General features: G+C 40.1%; 1 protein-coding gene across 1 annotated transcript in view; it reads right to left on the reverse strand.

Annotated features, from left to right (window-relative positions):
• Positions 1 to 4,161: 4,161 nt before the first annotated feature.
• Positions 4,162 to 22,833, reverse strand: part of LOC109915437 (docking protein 1-like) — a 39,011-nt gene continuing 20,339 nt past the window's right edge. Inside the window, exons 4-5 of the mRNA XM_020515060.2 lie at positions 11,866 to 12,038; positions 4,162 to 5,293 (exon numbers count right to left, since the gene is read on the reverse strand). Of these exons, the coding sequence (XP_020370649.2) occupies positions 4,223 to 5,293; positions 11,866 to 12,038 (1,244 nt within the window). The 3' untranslated portion in view covers positions 4,162 to 4,222. The remainder of the gene's footprint in view (positions 5,294 to 11,865; positions 12,039 to 22,833) is intronic.

The raw sequence follows: 22,833 nt of genomic DNA on the forward strand, positions 1-22,833 counted from the left end.
TCAGCCTTCCTGCTCCTCTGATGCTGCTTGGCCTGCTGTGTTCATCCAGCTCTATACCTTGTTATCTCAGATTCTCCAGCATCTGCAGTTCCTACTATCTCTCAGGCACCAGAGAGGAAGTGTGAAATGAAACTTCAACTCTCCTGACAAACAAACAACACTAGGTGCATGGAGCAGACATGCCTCAGTAAGACAAAAGACCAGGCGTATATTCTGGGATGAAATCAGACTTCCAGGCCCAAGAGCAGAACACATCAAAGGGGTCACTCTTTAGCCAACCATCAAGAGCCATTAGCAGCATTTCAAGGTAACAAAGTCAATTAATTTGAAACATCTCATTGGTCAAGTCCTTGGAAAGTTCCAGAAAGTAGCCAGGATGGTATAAGACAGTATAGCTTGGCAGGACTCTGGGAACCCCATTCTCCAGCCTACCTAGAAGTATGAGATAACAAGGTGTAGAACTGGATGAACACAGCAGGCCAAGCAGCATCAGAGGAGCAGGATGTTGGGATACAGCAGTGACCAGTGCAGCTCGCCCTCTGACCAGAACCTGTGAAGAGAGAAACAGACTGAACAATTCAACAGACCAGCAAAAGTTATAAGTATCTGGGAAGAATTTTAAGTTTCTAAAGAATTGGATTGTTAGAAATAGAATTGTTAAAGTGTAAAGTTTAATTCTTAACCTTTGTTGTTTCAAATAAAGTTGCGACCTGGTTCACTGACTGAAGACTCGTGCTGAGTAGTCCTTTCCTGATACTTGCTAAGGTGCCTGGGTAAATTAGTATTGTGTACACTGGTTGAGGAGTCTGTGGGGTTTTAGAGACACCTTGTTGTAGACAACAAAGTATTAGCAGGGTGAGCTTTTGTCCAATAAAAGCAAATCCTGGACAACTGATAACGGAAAATAGAGAAATGACAGATGATTTGATCAGGTAGTTTTGCATCAGTCTTCACTGTAGAGGATATAAGGAACTTTCCAGGAGCAACAGGAACCCAGGAAGAGAAAGAAAATGTTTCAGGAGGTTCAAGGACATAATCGATTCGGTTAGAGCTATGGAACAAGAAAAGAACAAGCTAAGGAGTAAAAATTATATTACTCATGTGTCTATAGATCATCAACTAGTGAGAAAGATGTAAAGGAACAAATATGCAAGGAAATTACAGGAAGGTACAAGCTAATAGAGTAATTATATTGGGGGATTTTAATTATCCAAATATAAACTGGTAGTGTTAAAGACAGAGAGGGGAAAGCATTCTTAGATTGTGTTCAGGATGATTTTCCACAGCAGTATTTGTCCATTCCCATGAGAGAGGAGACACTGCTAGACCAGGTTCCCAGGAACAAGACAGATCAATTGTAAGTGGGAGAACAATTAAGAGCAGCGATTATTGTATCATAAAGTTTAAAATGATGGTAGAAAGGATCACAGACAATGTAGATTTCTTTGAAGAGATAACAGAGAAGGGTTGCAAGGTAATGCTGTTCATGTGATTTACATGGACTTTCAAAAGGAATTTCATATAATGCCACACAACGGATTTGTGAGAAAACTTATAGTTCATGGAATAAGGGGGACAGCAGCAATGTGATACAAAATTGGCTGAGTGATTGGAAAGAGAAGGTTAATGGTTGATGCATATTTTTCTGGCTGGAGTGGAGTTCCCAGAAATCAGTAATGAAACCTTTCCTTTTCCTGATTCATATTAATTATCTCGATCTTGGAGTGGAGAAATAATTTAAATGTTTGTGGATGGCACAAAACTTAGAAATATTGCAAACTATGAGGTGGACAGTGTAGAACTCTATTGGGTATGATTAATAATAACGTCTCAGGGTCTCCCATCGAGGTATGTTGGTGCACTCACCTCATCTACATAAGTTTGACATATTGCAAGTAATTACCATGCTGCTTCCTTCTTCTTTGCATTGTCAGCTACTTCTGCGTGTAGCACATGGCCAAACATGGTGCAGAGGTACCATGTGGTACTCTGTTACTCAAGGAAGGAAGGGAAAGCTACATACCTTCACTGAAAGCCTTTTATAAATAATTTTGGAAGAGTAAAGTTACACAATGCATAGTGCAGGGAAGAAGGTTCTCAAATTCAGTGATGCCAACTTGGAGGCACACAATTATTTATTATTTATCCATGCGTGCACTCACAATGTATTTTGTTTAATCCTAATAGATTCATGAAGTTTTCACCAACTGTGTGCATAGTTCTGACTGAATCCATTGTTACAGGAACCAGGACTCATTTGTAAATGACTGAAAAATGTTCCAGAAACAACCCAGCTACATGCAGGTTCTAAGATCTGCCTTTAACATGAGGCAACTGCCAACACATGATCTGTACAAACAGACATAATTAATGTGTGTAATAGTTTATTTGAAATCCATAATACATCTCCACCTAATAACCAGCCAGAGACTAGTCTGGATCTCCCTTACCGTGGGAATGCAGGTTGCAGCTTTATTGGAAGAAAACTGGCAGAACACTGGCTTCAGTACCATGGTGACAGTGACATGTGTTGCTCTCTGTCATGGCTTTCTGAATTTTCACATTAGTACAAACTCACTATGCTGTTGATCAGTGGGAAGCCATTTCCATGGTCCAGTAGAAAAACAATGGTTTAATTTCACTTTTGTGATGCTGCAATCCTGCTGGCTGTTCCTCCACATAGCATTAGGATAATGGGATAAGCAAGGTAAAACCAGGCTCCTGAACAAGCTCCCTAAATATAGCTGGCAACTGCTCCCTGCCAGACCCATGAACCTTTTGTAGCACATGAGCAACCAATCATTGCCATGACACTGACCTTAAAGTTGAATGCAACAGGAGCTGTGCATGTGTGTGTGTGTGTATAGGCACTGTGGGGAAGCACACATTTGGAAATTTCCATTTGGCTTCTGGATCTTTGCAATTTATTGTGCTGAAATAGAATTTGCCCTGAAGTTGTGCTTTATTTTTTAATTTAGTGTTGTGCAGGATATGATGCACTTATTTGATGCTTCCTTATTCAAGCAAGTTAAGAGTTTTGACACAGTTATGTAGGCAAAGAGATGTGATGTATCATTTGGTGGTTTGGTGCTGAAACAAAGAAAGGTTCCTTCATTTGAAACTAGAGAATCTTTGGTGGGCATGGAAATGATCTGCACTTTGATTCCCCTTGCTGTGAAGGCTGTCTGAATCTCTTTTACTCCATCCTGTGATACTGTTGCTCCTTTTCCATTATAATGACGTTTAAGCCCATGCCTACATACCAGCTACTGAGAAGTCCTCACGGTGGGGATTGTGTGAGGAGATGATAAAAGCCTCTGGGTGGTTGCAGAAACAGAAAGGAGCAAGTTTTGATTTGTATATAGGCAGAATGCCACAAAAAACATCGGCAAAAATAGCTCACAGCTCCAATTATAGCTATGAAACTCTTTGGATCATTTGTATTCAAATCTCCTCACTTCTGCCTGTCTCAGTTACCTTTGTGAATATAAAGGATTGAAGGAAAGCTGCAGTGCCTCCATCATTGTATATTTAAATTAGGCCACTAATGTAAGTAATCACGACTTTTTGCACAAAGAACAGTTGCTGTGTTGTAACCTATGTGGAAATTCCCCTTAATGTTTTGACAGCAGACATCTGATTGTTGTAATACCTCAACTGCAACTGAAGTGCAGCAAAAGTGCAGCACTGTAAGGTTGTTGAGCTACGCAAGTTTTTACATATAAAACAATTATTTTTATGGTTATTATGAATTAGTTTCCTGCTAATTAGAGCTAATATAACTTTCACAATAATGGAGCCTAAGAGGTTATTAATTATGGAAATTGACAATTCTTTGTGAAGTTTGTTTACAGATATTTTCATTTCAATTGGTGTTTATTCAGATTTGAAAATCTGTTTTTTTGCTTTATACACACCAATAAAAAATACAACAGTAAGTCACAAAGTTAACAAAAATCAAATTTTATTACTTAACAATGAATTATCACAAGAATGACCCCTTCCAGTTGACCTTTCTAAAATGTGAAATATTTGCATAAACCACTATATATAGCACATGTACTGATATATTTTTGTTAGAAATATATAAATAGAATTTTTTGAAAACTTACATTTATGGAGTTCTTGAATTCATATTTACATTTCAGTTTTTTTCCGGTATTAATATAAACTCCACTTAAGTGTATAATAAAATGCAGGACTACTTCCAAGTTATTACAAATTATGAGTTCTGGCATGAATACCTATTGCAAATAATTGATTCCACATTGACGTAATCATTTTTCTGCATTCTTCCCTTTAGAGATGACACATTTTTAGGTGGCCTGGGAGGAGCACCTTTAATTGTCTGTTTCGGTACAGCATAGTCATCAGCAGAAGGATTGTACGGATATTCATAACCTAAGCAGTCATTCAGTCTGCCTTGCACTTTCCATGCTTCATTTAATTCTTTTGCTTCATCATAAAGTAAAGAATCATCATTTACTTCATATACATGTTCATTCTTTTTGCGATTTGTATTCTGATTAAATGCATTTGTGCAATCTGGTCTACTGGTTCCACTGTACACAGTGTCATAAACAGATTCTGGATGCTTAGTCATTACAATAGAAGGAATACTCTTTTTGACGGACTTGTGTTCATTGTTAAATGAATGTATTTTGCTGGGAAATCTAAAACATGGTTCATTGATTTTGTGTGATAAGGTATCCTCTCTGTGAGATGTAAAGCTAGTTTGCTGTCTTCGTATTTGTCTTGATATGGATTTAGTACTGTTTGGTGCTTCCAGAGGGAGTGTTACGTGAACACCTCCTGGATTCGTTTCTGAATATAATGTAGTCTGATTCTCAACTGTGTCTGCTGATAATTTAGAATTTACTTTACCGAATAGAGGTGATGATGGGAAACTGCACTGAAACTTGACTGGTGATTTACTGAGCAAACTACGAGTCTGATTATCTGGGGACGTTTCATAACACAAGTGATACATGCCTTCAGAAACGTCTGATATTACAGAGGATTCATTTTTAGATAATTCAGATTTATGTTCAGTGGCATGCTCCTTGTGAGAGCATGTGCTAGCTGAAAATGGTTTGGAAGTAGCAGTCTCCACAGAGAATAAATTGTAGCTTTCTAAGGGATTTGAATTGCTACGCTCCTCTTCATTGTTGTCCCTTTGCATCTTTACAGCAGCATTTACAGACATGAAAATCTGTTTCCCTTGCGTCGTTTCAAATTCAAACTTGCCTGGACCAGATTTACACCTTCTTCCAGATTCAATTGAAAACATTCTCTGAAAAATGTAAAAAGTACTGAACATGAAATTATTGTATAAACATACAGAATTAATTCTACAGTACTTTTCTGCCAGTTAGGCCATATTAAATACTCTAGCCCCAATTCTCTGATCTCCTGTCCCTGCCAGTATGGCTCTCAATGAGCCAATTATGGGATTACACCTTGTATCTTGCCTCCAATATCAACAAAATACACCGTTCAATTTTTATAGAATCTTTGACTCAGATATTCTGTCTCACAGGGACACAGGGTGCATCCTCAGTGTGAGAATGATGAGTCCCACATCTACACAAACATGGAGGCTTGATATTGGAATTAATGCTGCATCAAAGCCTGTGAGCAATGAGTAGTGAAAATTCTGGCTGCTGCTTGGAATTATTAGAACCCTCACTTAAATGACCCAGGGATCTCGTTTGGGGACATAGGAATTGTGAGGGTTCACAGAATATAGAACCAGGGATTGTGGATATGACAATTGGGAAGCCAAGGAGTGCGTGAAGTGGGGCTAACAACATAGGAGTAGGATTCAGGGAGTGGTATGACTGGGACTGGGAGTAGCTGTAATTGATTTCTTTATTGATTTCTTTAATGTATGGTAGTTCAATATCTTCTTTATCTTCTTAGTTAGGTCTAACAGGAAAACTTTCAGACACCCCCAATACCCCATCCCCTTCGCAAGGCACCTTGCCATGCAAATAGATGCAACAACTGCCCGTTTATTTCCTTTCTCCTTACAGCTCCATCTGTGCCTTCGAGGTAAAGCTATGCTCCTTTCAATTTAGTCTACTGTAATCGATGTGGTGCTCCTGTATCTTTGAAAGACCAAACACATGTTGGGTGATTGCTTTGCGGAGCACAGCCATTCAGTCCAAAAGCACAGCTTCAAGCTTTTGGTGCCCTGTCATTTTAATTTTCAGTGTTGCTGTCATGCCAACATCTCTGTCCTTGGCCTGCTTCAGAGTTCCAGTCAAGCACAATATAAGCTTGAAAAACAGTATTTTATCTTTCAATTAGATAATTTACAGCCTTCTGAATTCAACATTGAGTTCAACAATTAAAATCCATAAACTCTGTATCCTATTTTATTTGATTTTCTTCCCAATTTTTTTTCTTTCTTTTGTCTTCATACAGCAGCACACCTTTCTAGGCACATCTTTGTTCCTTTTGTTGCCCTATCACCATTCCCTTTGGCCCTGGAAGGCTAATTTATCTGTTACTCAATCTTTATCTTGCATCCATCAACAGACTTTCCTTTGTCCTTGTCTCATCCAATCTTTGCTTGAAACCTTTGTTTAAAACATCTCTAATTTTTCTCAGTTCAGGTAATAGTTCACAACTTGCAGCACCGGACTATGTTTTTTTCCATTTTTAAGTTGTGTTTTATTTTTCCAAGTGAGATTCATGGCATAATGTTGGATGTGGCCGGAGAAGGATAGGACTTGTGGGGCATAGGAAAACCTCCATGCACAACCAACCATGTAAGTTTCATTGTGCTGTAACATGCTGCTCTCCCATTAACACCAATGCTCATTCTCGACTTGCACCAGCTTTTATCGCACTTACAAAACTAACTCCTTCTCTTCTCCAGGCACTAGCAGCAACCAGCAAACCTACAGCACTACCTTCACCTACGAGCAAGAAGCTATTCTACCCACAGATGTCCCAGCATCTTGCACCAGCTCAAAGACTTTCACCTCGGTGGATTCTTTATCTAGATTAGATTTGGGAGCACAATCTGGTGAGTCTGGCAGGTCTCTGCAAATGGCTGATGAATAAAATATCTCAGCTCTCTGGCACTCATGAGGGCTGGCAGAGTCCAGGTATATGCTCTGCCCAAGGCAGAAGATGATTCCATGGTCTCCTCTGTTAATGACACGGTCAAAATGTACTGACAGGCACATGAACCCCAGACAGGTTTGTCAGAGGTAGTCAGTAAATTGGCTTGAAGGATAGATGTGTCTGTAAATGTTATCACTGGCATGCATATGTCTGGCTGTCTCTATAAAAAGGTTGGTGACTGCCATAGAAAGCAGAAACAAAAACACAAATTGCTGGAAAAACTCAGCAGGTCTGGCAGCATGTGTGGAGAGAAAGCAGGGTTAACATTTCACATCCATGACTTTTCTTCACAACTGATTGTAGCTAGGAAAAGATCGGTATATATGCTGAAGATGGGCTGGGGCGAGGGGGGAGGAGTAAATGACAGATAGAGATGGAGCCCAGAGAGAGAGAGAAAAACAGTTAGGCAGACAAAGGAATGCATAAAGGTCAGCCTGGGAGAATGAATAGAGGCTAATGGGGACCATTAGTGCTGGACAATGGGTTGTTTGTGGTATCAGCCCATGTGATGACAAGGCCTGGTGTAGGGGATTGGAGTAAGGACATGAGAAAGTACTCAATCCCTAAAATTGTTGAACTCGATATTGAGTCCAGAAGGCTCAGGGTTCCTAAGCAGAAAATGAAGTGCTGTTCTTCCAGCTTGCAATGTTGGCTAGGAAAGACAGTGGTGTGTTAAAGTCAGCAGTCACGCGACACCACGTTATAGTCCAACAGGTTTATTTGCAATTACAAGCTTTCAGAGTGCTGCTCCTTCATTGTGACTTCACCTGACAAAGAAGCAGCGCTCTGAAAGCTTGTAATTTCAAATAAACCTGGTGGACTATAACCTTGTGTCGTGTGACTTCTGACTTTGCCCACCCTTGTCCAACACCGGCACCTCCACATCATGAGTTGAAGTGGCAGGCAGTTGGTAGCTGAGGGTCATTTTTACAGACAGAATGTAGGTGTTCTGTAAAGTGGTCGCCCAGACTGCGTTTCATCTCCCCAGTGTAGAGGAGACCACATTGTGAACAATGAATACAGTAGAATGAAGTACAGATAAATCGCTGCTTCACCTGGAAGGTATTTCTGGGACCTAGGATAGTGAGAAGGTAAACTGGCAGATACTACACCTTCTGTGATTGCATTGGAAGGTGCCGTGAGGATGTGAGGTGATGTTGGGAATGAAGGAAGAGTGTACCAGAGTGTCCCGAAGAGAGAATTCCCCGTGAAATACTGACAAGAGAGGGGAGGAGAAGATGTGTCTCATGATGACATCCCATTGCAGGTGATGGAAATGGCGTCTTACAATTCTTTGGATGTGGAAGCCAGTGGGGTGGTAAGTGAAGACCAGAGGGATCCTATCATTGTTCTGTGAGGAAACAGAAGGGGTGAGGGCAGAAGCGCTGGAGATGGACCAATCACAATTAAGGGCCCTGTCGACCAGAGTAACGGGGAATCCTTGGATGAGGAAGAAGGTGGACATTTCTGAGGCCTCCCCACAGAAGGTGACATCATCAGAACGATGTAACAGAGATGGAGAAACTGGGAGAATGGGATTGAATCCTTACAGGAAGCAGGGGCATGAGGATGTATCATCCAAGTAACTGTGGCATTCACTGTGTTTTTGTGTATATTGGTAGCCAGTCATTTACTTACTGAAATCTAACCAACAGAAAGTTACATGATTAAAGGATTAACTTCAAACCCAGCTCATTCATCCTGCAAATGGGTTTCAAGTAGATTCTCCCTGGCTTCTTATACTCAGTGATGCATCACTCTATCATGTTGTCTTGGATGTCCCTCCCAGGAAATATCCTGATTCTTAAATTCATCTTCACCCTCAGAAGGTTGCTATTAGTTGCTATTCCATCTGCTTCCAGGAAGTTCCCCCTTTGTCAGTTCCAGTTGTGAAGGACACAGCATGCCACAGTAATGTGGCACACCCATTCTTTGCTATAATGCAAGACTCAGGTAGCGTGGTCCAGGCATCAAAATCTCATCTTAAGCCTATGGTCTGTTCCACTATACCCTTGGTGGAAGCGTAGGGAGTATTACATCTTTGTTCTGAGGGTTTCATACAGGCGTCATCAGTCATATTTGGAGGAGATAGCTCTCGTCTTCCCATAGCCATCCTTGTATGGACAGATCATTTTAGAAGGACACGGGAACCTGTGAGTTTTTTTAGTACAGTATGTATGCACCATGGTATGCACACCTCCAAAGCCTGGCATCAATGGTTAAATATTATTTGAAAATTGATGTAGTAGAAGACTTTCTTGTTGAAGAACTCAGCAAATTGGTGCCGCTAAGGTGCTCTCAAATCAATGTGGATACATTCCAGCGTGCCCACTATAGGGGTAAACCAGTGACGGTGGAAGAACCTACTGCTTCAGCTGCTTGACTCATAACATCATGGGGGAAAGATACAAACTAGTAGAATCTGGAGAAAATGGCCTCAATGATTACTTGGATGCACTTGTGGGTTGAGAACTGTGAGATATCACAGAGATCCCAAGTTGCTCTTTGGAATGAGCTGCTGGCTTAAAAATTCAACACACCTGTAACTTTGACAGTACCTGTCCTTCTCAGCACGAATCATGCCTCAGTGACGGCCCAGCACATCCCTAATGTGTGCCTGCACTGGGTTTCTGAGAACTGTCGAAAATGACAACAGTACATGCTGTTAAGAGTTGCATTATTGTCCTCTGCCTCCTTTAGAAATCTTTACCAGGACTTTGCTCAATTCAGGATGCCATGGAATCTTTGACAGGTGGTTATTGTCATGCCTCAATAAGGAACAATGAAGTATATAACCTAATCCAAATGTATGATGCACAACCAAAGTGTTCAGGCTACATTGGGAGAATTTCAGCAGTTAGCTTCCATGATAATTATGGCTCTCAAAAACAGCATCCTTGAACATCACAGACTATGTCTTTGAACACTTACAGTTCAGTATGCAAATGTGGCAGCTTTGAAGCATTGCCTTCCACAGTTAGTTATAAAATGTGTTTCAGAAATGTCAAGGCCAGATGACACTTTTAAGTTAGCATCTGATTATATTTGCTTAACTGATATGACTAGGAGACAATAGGTACAGGCAGTCTAATAGTCATAACTATTTCAATGCTAAAATTTAGAATGTTGATCCTTGGAGAATGACTAACCTTCGGAGATGTCCAATTTCATGCCAGTGGAGTAGCATTACTAAATTAGTGGATACATAATTAATACAATTTCCCCTGGCAAGGCCTCAAATTTAAACAATTTTACTTTGCCTTTGACTTTACTTTCCTTCCTTCACTCCACTAAGGACTTATTCCCTTTCATTTCCAAACATGGCTATGTCACTGAAGCACATTTAGTGTGTGTGAATTGCATAAATTACATGTTTTAGATGGCAACATGTCCATCCCATTGACTTTTTACTGCTTTGAGCTGTGACAATGTACCTGCCCTCCTTTTCCTCTGCACTAAAATCAACGCAAGCCACAGAGGCTATCAGCCTGTAACAGCACTGACTAGCCTGTATGCTAAAAAGCAAAGCAAGCCACAGAGGCTAATAGCTTCCAAGTAAGCACAAAGACAATGAATGTTAGGAAATGAAGCCAGGAGCCATAAGATGTATCCTGTGTGGATGTCTGAGATGAGTGGGTATCCCTGTTTGCAAAGCAGCCTAGCAGAACCATGTATGTCATGGCTGACCCTGAGCTCCAAGGTGAAGTCTGAATAGTTGACATGACGTGTGGTTTGGTCTGAGAGCAAGCTGAGGTGTATTTTGCTGATGCAAACTTGGTGCACCAAAGGTTTCCAAAGGATGGTGTCCATGGAGTATACACAAATGCCATGAAGACAGAATTTGTTGAAGGTCTGGAGAAGCAAGCAGTAAGCTGCTGCTGCCAGGTAACTGGTCTGATTTCGTATTGGCAATTTGCACCATTCAGTTCCTTAGGGAAGGACAGGAGAATTGGAAACTGCACAGACAGGACTGATAATGGGATGCAGATGCATGGAAATTAAGCTGTTGCCACTCATCAGTGAGATTCTGATCTCACTGTTTAAACCTTTTTCCCCAATTTTTCCACATTTCTTGCTACTCCCATGAACTCGAGCGCAGGAAATTGTACCCAGAAACTCTTTCTCTCCACACAGATGTAGCTTCCTGAGATTTCCTGCATTTCTGTTTTATTTCAGGTAATCCTTATGCCGTGTTTGTCGAGAGTGCCCTGGCACTGGTTGCCACTGGACAAACCAATCTTGGAAAAAAATTCAGACAGATGTTGGGTCTTTCGCATGTAAGTACCGAACTTATTACCTCCTTCAAGCATGAGTAAAGAATGCATATTTTTACTTTTATCTAATATATCGGCTGACAGTCCTTTGGATGGGATGTGTACTTGCTTCCTCTGATCATTTTGGCACTCCTCGGACCAATGCCCTCTTCGCAGTGATCTAGAACAAACTTTTCTGCCTATTTTAATTAAACAAATGAATTGAATTTGGGAAAAATATGACCAGAATCCTTATACCCATGACCTTTCACTTTGTTTGAAATGGTAGGATATCTACACAATTTGTAGTGATAACCTTGAAGCCTAAACTGGAGTGGCATAGTATTCAATGAATGCTGTTGAACAATGACAAATGAGTGAGTTGCTACATTCATTTGAAAAAAGTTCCACATAAAGTACCATGACAAACATACTCATAATCTTCTATATAAATATTAAGTTAAATGAAGGGCACCTTGTCACCACCAAATCTTCTTAGAAACATATAAGGCCATTCATATACTACTTGCTCCGGGATAATACTTTTCAGAATCAGCGCATCTTTGCCAGTCTTCAAAAGATACATTCCACTAAGTTCACATCTCTCTGAAGCATCTGTCCTTCGTATCGAAACATTATACTCGTTTGCTGTAAAATAGACAGTAAAATCACAAGTGAAAAAATGTAACATTAGCCCCTGTCAGTGCATAATAATGCTAATTACCCTCTTCATTCCTGCTCCTCTTTGGTCCTGCAGGAACAGAGTAGCAGGCTAAAGATGGAAAGGAGACCCAACATCAGAGAAGGGGTTTGTATTCCCTAGCAGCTACATAAGCGATGGACACGGGAAAACATAAATTCTTACTACATGCAATTGAAATGAATTTCTTCCTCCATCTCTCCCTATGACACATGTGCTTAATGTTTTTTAATAGCAACAGTAAAAGCTCAAGGTACAAAAAGTTGCATTATTTACAGGCTAATAAGATAGTTTATTATTTGCTACTTAAGTGTAATTACACGTATATAAATATATATATTTGGGTATATTTTGTAAACTATCACAATAGTTTCAACTTCCTGTTGGCAGCAATAACCAACTTATATTTTTGCAATCTTCTTGTTTCTCTTGTCTTTCTGTTTCATGTCACAAATGAAGCGTAGTGTGATTTGTTTATAATGCCCATTTAAATCAATTTACTTCCAGTTCTTGACACTAGCCCCAAATTCTTTACCACCTCGAATGATGTACGTGAAGCAAAACTCTGCAGGTTGGATTTCCAGAATGCAGATAAAATGCCTGAGTCATCTAACTTGTTAATTGTACTCCTGATTATTGAGAAGATAATGCTGGTTTCTCTGTTTAGTATCAGTTTCCTGTTTGTTGAGACTTGCCTCATTCGTGTGAGACAATTGTTGCAAGCAACTCCTTTGGGCTTAAAAATATTATTTTACATTCTAAAGGAATATAGGTGTCCATTGTTGGTATACCACAAATACACACAATAAAAAGGTTGTCACAAAAAATAGTTCAAAACACAGAGTCATCTTAGTACTAGTGTAGGAGACAGACCAGCTGAAAATTCAAGTGCTCAGCCGGTCTGGCAGCATCTGTGAAACAAAGATCAGAGTTAGCGTTTCAGGTCTAGTGACCCTTCCTCAGACTGAAACATTAACTCTGATTTTTTCTTCACAGGTGCTGCCAGACCTACTGAGCATTTCCAGCAACTTGTGTTTTTGTCCCTGATTTACAGCTTCTGCAGTTCTTTCAAATGTCCAGTATAGAACCAGATGAATAAGGTCCTGATGTCCTTGTGATGGACGTTAGCTCTAGGGCCATCATCTATATAATACCTCACTTCTGATGCCTTGTTGTATCTGTGCTGCCCATGTCCTCATTCGTACCAAGTCCTAGTTTTTCCAGCGCTCACTGGCCCTTCCTGGCTCCTGTTCAAATAACGACTTGATTTTAAAGTTCTTTTCCTGGTCTTCAAAATTCTTCACAGCTCCACTCTTCCCTCCCCTTGTAATCTCCTTCAGTCTACATTCTACCTAGATATCTGCACTCCGTCAATTCTGTTCTCTTGAGCATCGCAGAGTTTAAACTTTCCCCATTATTCATATCCATGCCTAAAGCTGTCAAGCATTGATGCTGTGGAATTCCCTTCCTATTTCCATCTGCCTTTCCAGCTCTCTCCCTCTTATAAGACATCCTTAAAACATATCTCTATGACCTAATTATCAGTCCTAATTTCTATGCCTAAATCTCCACAGTAAATTCTTCCCCCACCTTCCAAATGTTGGAGATACAATGAAGGCAGAATGTTGTTATGATGAATAATTCTACTTGGGTCCATTCACTAGTTACCTGAATTGGGACATTTTCTGCTGTCTCACTATCTTAACATTCAACGGAGCTTTTTGTTTATTCTTATTCTGTAAATAGCATAGGTAAAGCACATAGTACAGTTTGTATTAGTCTTCTCTTCATTGCCAGAATTAGCAGGATAATGTATCAGTACAATACAATATCTTTATTCCCAACAACAGACGATTCTTGCCTCATGTAAAGTGGTTCCAGCTTGCACAATGACTCAAACCTCACAGTGAGGGCAGATTGCCTATGATCTACAAATGATACTGTTTTGTAGAAATCAGGTCATAGTACATAAAAACAAAACTAATGGATTTATATAGCAATACCTCCCTCAGCTCAGCGCTGTGGGACCTTCAGTGATCAGATTAGAGAAACTGTAAGTGAAACAATTGGAACTGATAGGGAGCAAGCAGTGGCAGATATTTAATGAGGTAATTCACGACTGTCAACAAAAATACATCCCAGTAAGAAGGAAAGATTTTAGAGAGGGATTAGCCAACCATGGCTAACCAAGGAAGTTATGGGAGTAATGCTGAAAAAGGATATAAGCAGGCAAAGTCAGTGATAGTCCTGAAGATCTGTGCATGAACAGTTTTGGTCCCCTTATTTAAGATTATATATTATTCCACTGGTGGCAGTTCAGAAAGATTCACAAGGATGATCCCTGGTAAGGAAGGGTTGTCTTTTGAGCAAAGTTTAAACAGGTTGGGACTCTGTACATTGAAATTTAGAAGAATAAGAGGTGAGCTCATTTAAACATATAAGATTCGTAACAAGCGTGACAGGGTAAATGCTGTTAGGAAGTTTCCCCTCATGGAATGTGTAGGACCAGACAGCAGAGTCTCCAAATGAAGGGGCTCCAATTTAAGGCTGACGTGAAGAGGAATTTCTTCTCTCAGTGGATTGTGAGTCTTTGGAACTCCTTGCCGCAGGCATCTGTAGAAGCAGAGTCCTTGTGTATATTTAAACCTGAGATAGATGGATTCTTGATCAGTCGGGAAATTAAGGATTACGGGGAAAGGGCAGGAAAGTGGATGTGAAGGACGTCAGATCAGTCTTGATCCAATGGAATGGTGGAGCAGACTCGAGGGGCCGAGTCTACTCCTGTTTCTATATCTAACGATTTTATGGTCTCACTGAGATTCTAGGTTGAAACTCTACCATATTTCTAATTCATTGCTAGTCTTGTGGAGGTGGTATAACATTTGGCCAAACTTTATAAATAGCTTACAACTGATGATTCTGTATTAACATTTAAAATAAAAATTATATTCAGAGACTGCTCTGTATGTTTTATTTTCCACAAAAAGTACAAATTCTGAGGTACTTGTTCTGTCCACTCTACGCTCTTAAGGTTAGCTAAGTTACACTGGCGTAATGAGTATTTAGATTCTTAGAAAAATTCAGTCAGTAAAAGCTGTGACTCAACAAACAGGCTACTAAATTATTAGTTCATTTGATTATGATTGATGCCATGTGCTGTCAGGCACATGTATATTTGAGAATAAAAAAATACTATAACAAGCTGGGAAAGTATAATTCCTTACATATCTTAGAAAGCATGTGGTACCAATACAACTAAGTAAACCAGAATATTAGCACGTCCAAATTAATGATGGAAAAAGTGACCTCAAAACCTTCCACTCTGGTTTTAATTTAAAGATGGTTCAAGCACATAGTTTGTGCAATCATTAACCTTTACATTAACATTTACCACGATTTTGTTCTATTTTAAAGCAGCATTTATTATTATACACAAGTGCATTTTCTTTCATTACCTCTTCCTTCCTCCTGCTTTCGACATTATTTTCCATTGAGGTCAAGGCAGCAGCAACAGACAAGACGTCACTGAACAACAGTTTTGTATTTGTAACCTATCCCATATTTTCTAAATATAAGCTAATAGTTATCTTAAATTAGCTATTTTTAATCTATTCTTGAACGTTTTCTATATATTTATAAGTTCTACGTATAGAAAGTAAAACAACTACATCTATTTACATCAATCTAAAAAAAAGACTAAATTAATTTGTCTTCATTAAAGGTATGAAGATGTCTCTATTGAGTTTAAACCCAAATGCATAGATTCACTGCACTAAATTGCTTGAAAAATCAGCAACTAAAAATTATTCTCTATTTAGTGGTTGATTTTTGCCACAAAATGTACCATAGCTTTGTTTACATTCCAAGAGAACACATCCCACAGTGTACTCAGGGATTGATGTTTAAAAAATAATTTTCTCTAGTAAAGTAACATTTATTCTAGGAAATTTTTCTGTAGTTTGACATTTTCTGAACTCTGCTAGAATTTTTTGTTATATTCACTTGTGGGACATGGACGTTACTGGCTAAGCCAGCATTTATTGGCTGCACCTAGTTGCCCTTGAGAAGGTGGTGATGAGCTGCCTTGTTGAACCGCTACAATCCATGTTCTGTAGATAAACCCACAATGTAATTCAGGATAGAACTCTAGGATTTTGACTCGACAACACTGAAGGAATGGTGATATATTTCCAAGTCAGGACGGTGAATGGGTTGGAGAGGAATTTGCAGTGGTGGCATTCCCATGTATTTGCTGCCCTTATCCGTCTAAATCGTAAAGGCCATAAGTTTGGAAAGTGCCCTCTAAGGAGTCTTGGTGAATTTTTGCAGTGCATCTTGTAGATGGCACACAATGCCACAGCGCATTGGTGGCGGAGGGACTGGATGTAGTACCAATCAAGCGGGCTGCTTTGTCCTAGACAGTGTCGAGCTTCCTGAGTGTTGTTGGAGCTGCACTTGTCCAGGCAAGTGGGGAGTATTCCATCACACCCCTGAGTTGTGTGTTGCAGATAGTGGACAAGCATTTGGGAGTTACTTACTGATATTCATAGACTCTGATCTGCTCTTTTAGCCACAATATTTATATGACTAGTTCAGTATCTAGTAAATGGTAAACCCCAAGATATTGCCAGTGAGGAATTCAGTGATGGTAACACCACTGAATGCCAAGAAGCAATAGTTAGATTGTCTCTTGTGTAGATGGTCATTGCCTAACGTTAGTGTAGTATAAATATCACTTGTCACTTTTCATCCCAATCCTAGATATTGTCCAGTTCTTGTTACATTTGAACATGGACAGCTTCATTTCCACTTAAATTTGGCTTAAGACAAACTTGGGTAGGATTCCTTGCAAATTATCTACCTGATTCTGAGCAGCAGAGTGGCAGAAAATCAGGCAACATTATCGACTTCATATTTCCCCACCTTCATATCTGCTGACAATGCAAGAACTGCACCTTCCCTGTCCATCCATGTAAATACTAGCAAGGAACAACAGGCTGGGTTCACAGTCAATTTTCCTCCATTCTGCTACTGGAACGTTTGCAATGAAACCTCTATCCCAGAAAAACAGTTCAAGCTTTTTTTCCCATGTTTTCTTGAGCAGTGGTATTGCTCATCACTACCCAAAATCCCAAAACATCACAAGATTTTCCTTTTCTTGTGTTCAATGATATTCAATGTTTACTGTGTAAAATACATATGTTTACCATTAAAATGCACAAGTCAAGAGACTGACCAAAAAGATAATAAAATAAAAGGACAGAAAACTGGAACAGGACTGTATACTTACAGAAAAGTCAGAAAAACCAAGAATAGTACAATTTAAAAATGGCAAATGGAAAATACTTCAAAGTTGACTTGTAGATGGGATCCTGGCAAAAGTTTCAATTATAAAAAAAACTTACAATATAGTGAAGTTAGTAAAACAATATTCAACAGAAATAGTGAACAAATTCACCTATTATTATTTTAAATAGACAATACAGCAGTGTATTCAACACAAGGACTTTATTTAAGTGAAGGTGTCTACCTACAGTGTCTGTGCCTCATGGTACAGGCTACATGACTACAGCAAGCTAGAAAGGACGTTCAACATGACATTTCACTAACTTTACAGAAAGAAACCTCTCTGCCATCCTCCAGTGAATCATTTGACACAGCAACACAAGCATTTCTGGCGCATAATAGCTGGAATCTAATGCCCTCTCATGCAGTAAGGTTTATGCTGGGAGGGGAGGGTATTTAATCGGGAAGGAGGGTGTTTGTTGAGGACCCAATTGAGTGAAGAGTCAATTACCCAAGCCAGGGTAAGAATGCTCCTGGTCAGCTTTCCAGCCCCAATACTAGCTTAGACCCTTCAGTTCACACATCATATCCATCTGAGGGTGTCATTCCACAGACATGTATTCACCAAGCAATGTGTGGATAACTTGCTATATGAAAAACCTACAAACAAATAACATCATGTTTATTTACAGACTTCCATAGTGGTGATCTATCAGATTGAGGCTTCCACTGCCCAACTGAGGGACATTGTAATGGCAAACAGCAAGGCTATTGATCAGCATGTCCTTCCCACTACCAACTAACCTCCTCCTTACACCATGATACCCCACTTTACAACACCTCTCCTGCTGCTCAGCCATCCTGGGTGGAGGTGCATTTCCAGAAACCATCTCCACCTCCTCAACGGCACTGCTGAGCCTTGCACAGCATCTAGATTCTGGTTGGCAGGCTCTCAGGCATTGAGGGTGATTTCTAACCTGATGCCAGGGAAGATCTGCCACTGATCAGGTAAGACTCACTTCACTCAATAGGCCTTCCCAAAGGTAGGTGGTGTGAGGCTCTCATGCACTGCCCATTCAGTAAATGAGACCTCTGTTGCCTGCATTTGCCTACTACCCAATGACTGGAGATAAGTTCGAGACTAAAAATCAGTTAAAGAAAAGTTCTTAAATAAGAAGGAAATGAAAGCTGCAGTGTTTGTAAAGAGGACAGCCAGGTGGACATCATAGAATATGAGTTCCCTGAATGGGGCTATTAATTTGGTCCCATCAGAGAGCCCTGGTTAACAAATAAGAACAGGAGTGTCAGACATCTGAGAGCTGGCTCTGAGGGAGCTGGATCAGTGTCAAGGACACTCCATTTGTAAATAAAGGGTGACTTAGTGACGGGATGCTGGCATTTAACCCCATGTCCAAAATAGTTTCAATGTAATTTTAGGCAGGAAATGGAAATATATTTCTTTGACAGCCAATCGTGTGACACTGTCAAAAAATCTTTCCTTGTTTAAACAGAAAGCGATACTTATTGTACTTACCACCCAATCCAATAAAAATAATTTTAAAAATGCTCCCACTTTCACACACATGCATTCCAAGGCTCAATACACAGAGGGAAGTAATTTACAAAGTAGAAAGATATGTTCACTAGTTTAAAGTCTAATCAAGGACAGAGGTTTATGAATCTTGTAGATTGATGACTGGATGGTTTCAGGCTGGGGCCCAATGGTCTTCCTAGATTTTGCATTGGACAATTTAAAGATGTTGGCGAATGGTTTATGTTTTATTCTGGAGACAACAGCTGCTGAGTTGATCAGTAAATTATGCATGTCTGTTGCATGTGAATGGTTGAACCAACAGTCACACCTTGAACTTGCAAAATAGATAGAGATCAGAACACTCACACAACATCCTCCTTCTCCTGTGTATTCTTGAGTTCTGTGCCCTGGAGAAAAGCAGTTTCTTGAAACACAAAAGAGGGATCAATGTATAATCCCCTCTCACCAGCAGACCAGTTGTCCAAACATGGTCAGAGCAATTTGATTCCAAATCCATGATTTAGACATGATTAGATTATAGCTGCCATATCAAACAGAGCCCATTGTCCAAAGCATTTTCTGTCTCATAAACTGTTCCACATTCCGTTGACTTTTAAAAATTGTTTCTTGAGATGTAAGTGTTGCTAACAAGGCCATCATTTGTTTCCCATCTCTATTTGCAACTTAAGTTGACTATCTTTTTAGGCCATTTCAGACAGCAGCTAAAAGTCACCACATTACTGTGTGTCTGAAGTCACATATAGACCTGACCAGGTAAGAAAGGCAGGTTTCCTTCTCTGAAAGGACATTAATGAACCAGATGGTTCTTTCCATGAATCAACAACAGTCTCATAGTCACCATCGCTGAAACTGGTTTTTAACACTAGTTTTTAAAAAATATACTTAATTTAAATTCTGCCAGCTGCCGTGGTGAGATTTGAATCCATGTCCTCGGATTAGATTCAGACTCTGGATTACTAGTACAGTATTACCACCATCTTTCCTGATAACAGATTACCTGGTTGAGTTATCAGTGGGTCGGGAAACAGGCCTTTTACATTCCTTTAAATTGATTCTCAAATGGTTTTATCTAGACAGTCTGGGTCCATTACAATAGCTTTCATTGTATAGGGTATAGCTACGTTAATGTACAGCTATCTTAGATGCAGCTTGTTTAAGTTACTGAAGGGCTGTTCAGTCTTTCAAAACACAAACAGTGGTTTCAGCACAATAAATACATCAAGTATTTTTGATATAAAACATGGTATTATAATTTTATTGTTATGGAGTTTCTTTCATTTATTCAGGGAATGTTGGCTTCACTGGTTGGACCATCCCAAATAAGTTATGAAGATCCTGAAATAACTCCACAGGGGCTAGTCACCCTTTATTTACACATGAACAGTCCTTGACATATAGTACTGCCTCATTTGGAGTCAGGTACCAGAGTGTCACTATCTTTGACACTCGCCCTTTTTATATGTCAGTCAGGGCTCCCTGACTAGACCAGATTAACAACCCCAATCAGGGAACTCATATTTTATGATGTCCAGCTGGCTGACCTCATTACAATCACGACAAATCCTAAAAGCACCAATTCCCCAATGACCTGCATGCAATTCTGGTCTCCCTACTATAGGAAGGATGTTGTGAAACTTGAAAGGGTTCAGAAAAGATTTACAAGGATGTTGCCAGGGTTGGAGGGTTTGGGCTATAGGAAGAGGCTGAATAGACTGGGGCTACTTTCCCTGGAGGATCGGAGGCTGGGAGTGGGGGTGACCTTATAGAGGTTTTTTTTAAATCATGAGGGGCATGGATAGAATAAATAGATGAGGTCTTTTCCCTGGGGTGGGGGAGTCCAAAACTAGAGGACATAGGTTTAAGGTGAGAGGGGAAAGATTTAAAAGGGACCTAAAGGGCAACTTTTCACACAGAGGGTGGTGTGTGTATGGAATGAACTGCCAGAGGAAATGGTGGAGACTGGTACTATTACAACAATTAAGAGGTTGGGTATGTGAATAGGAAAGGTTTAGAGAGAATGGGCCAAATGGTGGCAAATAGTACTAGATTTATTTAGGATATCTGGTTGGCATGAATGAGTTGGACCGAAGGGTCTGTTTCTGTGCTGTACATCTCTATGACTCTATCACTCTATGACCCTCTTTTTAATATGGCAATGGCAAAATGAGGCTCAAATAGTCTAATCTATGCATATGAACTTGATTCTATCTTTTAAATTCTGCCATTCTGATGGAGGCTTCATTATTCAGTATTCTATACTACCCATTGTAATTATATAGCCAAGTACTTTTTTAAATAAAATGATAATCATTTGGTCTATTCACACTTAAAGATGCAAGAGTCATTTTTAATGTACAAAATTCTTTCAAAGGCTTATCCCCAGTTTATCCATGGGCTGAAAATATTTAAAAATCTCATCTCTTTGTATCTTCACGCATGATTCTTCTACATTTGAAACCTTGAGAACAAAATAATAGAAAGCCATTGCAATCATCAGCTGCTGGACTGAATAAGTTGGACATTTAGAATTGTTACTGTTTTCTTCAGAGCCATAGAGGTACCTTCCCTACTTCTGGGTCGGCATCACTAGGTTCTTGGTCCACCTCTGGCCTTTCCTTGTTTGGAAGATATGTTCCAGCATAGCCAAAACGATTGCTTATCAATCTACAAATCTATCCTATGTCAAACAGTAAAAGTTGAAGAGTTTCCTGGTCAACCAGAGCCATGTGGTACCCACACTGCAGCCTCCTCAGGTTAAAAGGCTCCATGCACAAGTTCTGGTTGTGAGTTGTATCCTCATTACTGCCCATCATGTTGCATGATTTAGCTGCTCAATTTGCTGCCACCAGCCTCTTTCCGAGTAGGGACTTACAGAGCCTGTTTGGTGAAGCATGGTAGAGGAAAACTACCTTCCCCATCCCATCAGCGTGAGCATCCCCATCTTCTCTCCAATACCTCATACTCCCTATATAATACTAGTGTGCTGACCTCTTACCAGTGTTCATGCTGTAACTCTCTCATTGTTTCCTGCAGCACCTTCCCCAGTCGCTTTTACTCACACAATCCCCAACATTACTAACTTGCATGAGCTCTGCAATGCCTACTTACTCAATTGGAACATCTCCACACTTGCACCAACAGTAATAGATATGTCACCCACATTTATTTCTGACAATACCTGCCTCTCTCTTATTCCGTGAGGAAAACAGTTCACAACAGAAGCTGAAAGACTCAGGATGGATGGGATGTTCCCTGGCATTCAGCTCCTCACACTTTTGAGGAGACCTTCTTGATTGAGTACAGCCCAAGCAGGTGCTGGACCGATATTGGAGTTTGCCCTTTACTTACTGCGCCAAGACCTGCTGAGGGAAGGCCTTGTTTTGATGAAAGCAGCAACTATGACAACCTTCTGGCTTTGTGTCCATACCAACTGTCACATCAAGACAGCAGTAATATGAGTCTGATATTTCTGGCTGAGGGGGCAAAGCACAAAAGGGCAAGGCAAAGGTAATCCAAAGCAGAAACGCTCTGAACATCCATGTAGGTTCCTAATGAGTGAGGGATATGATAATGACTGAGGATTTCAAAGAAGCAGCCTCACTTAACACATGAGCTGGATGCATTTCCCAGAGTGCACAGTGTCTTTGCTAGTTGCTGGTGCAGATCAAAGGGCACCACTGAAGTCTAGAAGTGATGTGTGAGTGGATCAGAGATATACCATGAGGATTCTCAGAGGCTGGCACACGTTAAATGTCACTGTCTGTGGATGTGAGGTTTGTGTAGCTGGTGCCCATGGAGGCCATGTCCTTGGATCTTAGTGCCCAGTTTCCAACATGGAAGTCATTTGAAGTAAACAGCGAGCTGAATTGATCAAGAGCTCACTTTGATTTCTTTATCAGGTT

This window comes from Rhincodon typus, chromosome 20 (assembly GCF_021869965.1).
Source record: "Rhincodon typus isolate 14 chromosome 20, sRhiTyp1.1, whole genome shotgun sequence".
Classification (NCBI taxonomy): domain Eukaryota; kingdom Metazoa; phylum Chordata; class Chondrichthyes; order Orectolobiformes; family Rhincodontidae; genus Rhincodon; species Rhincodon typus.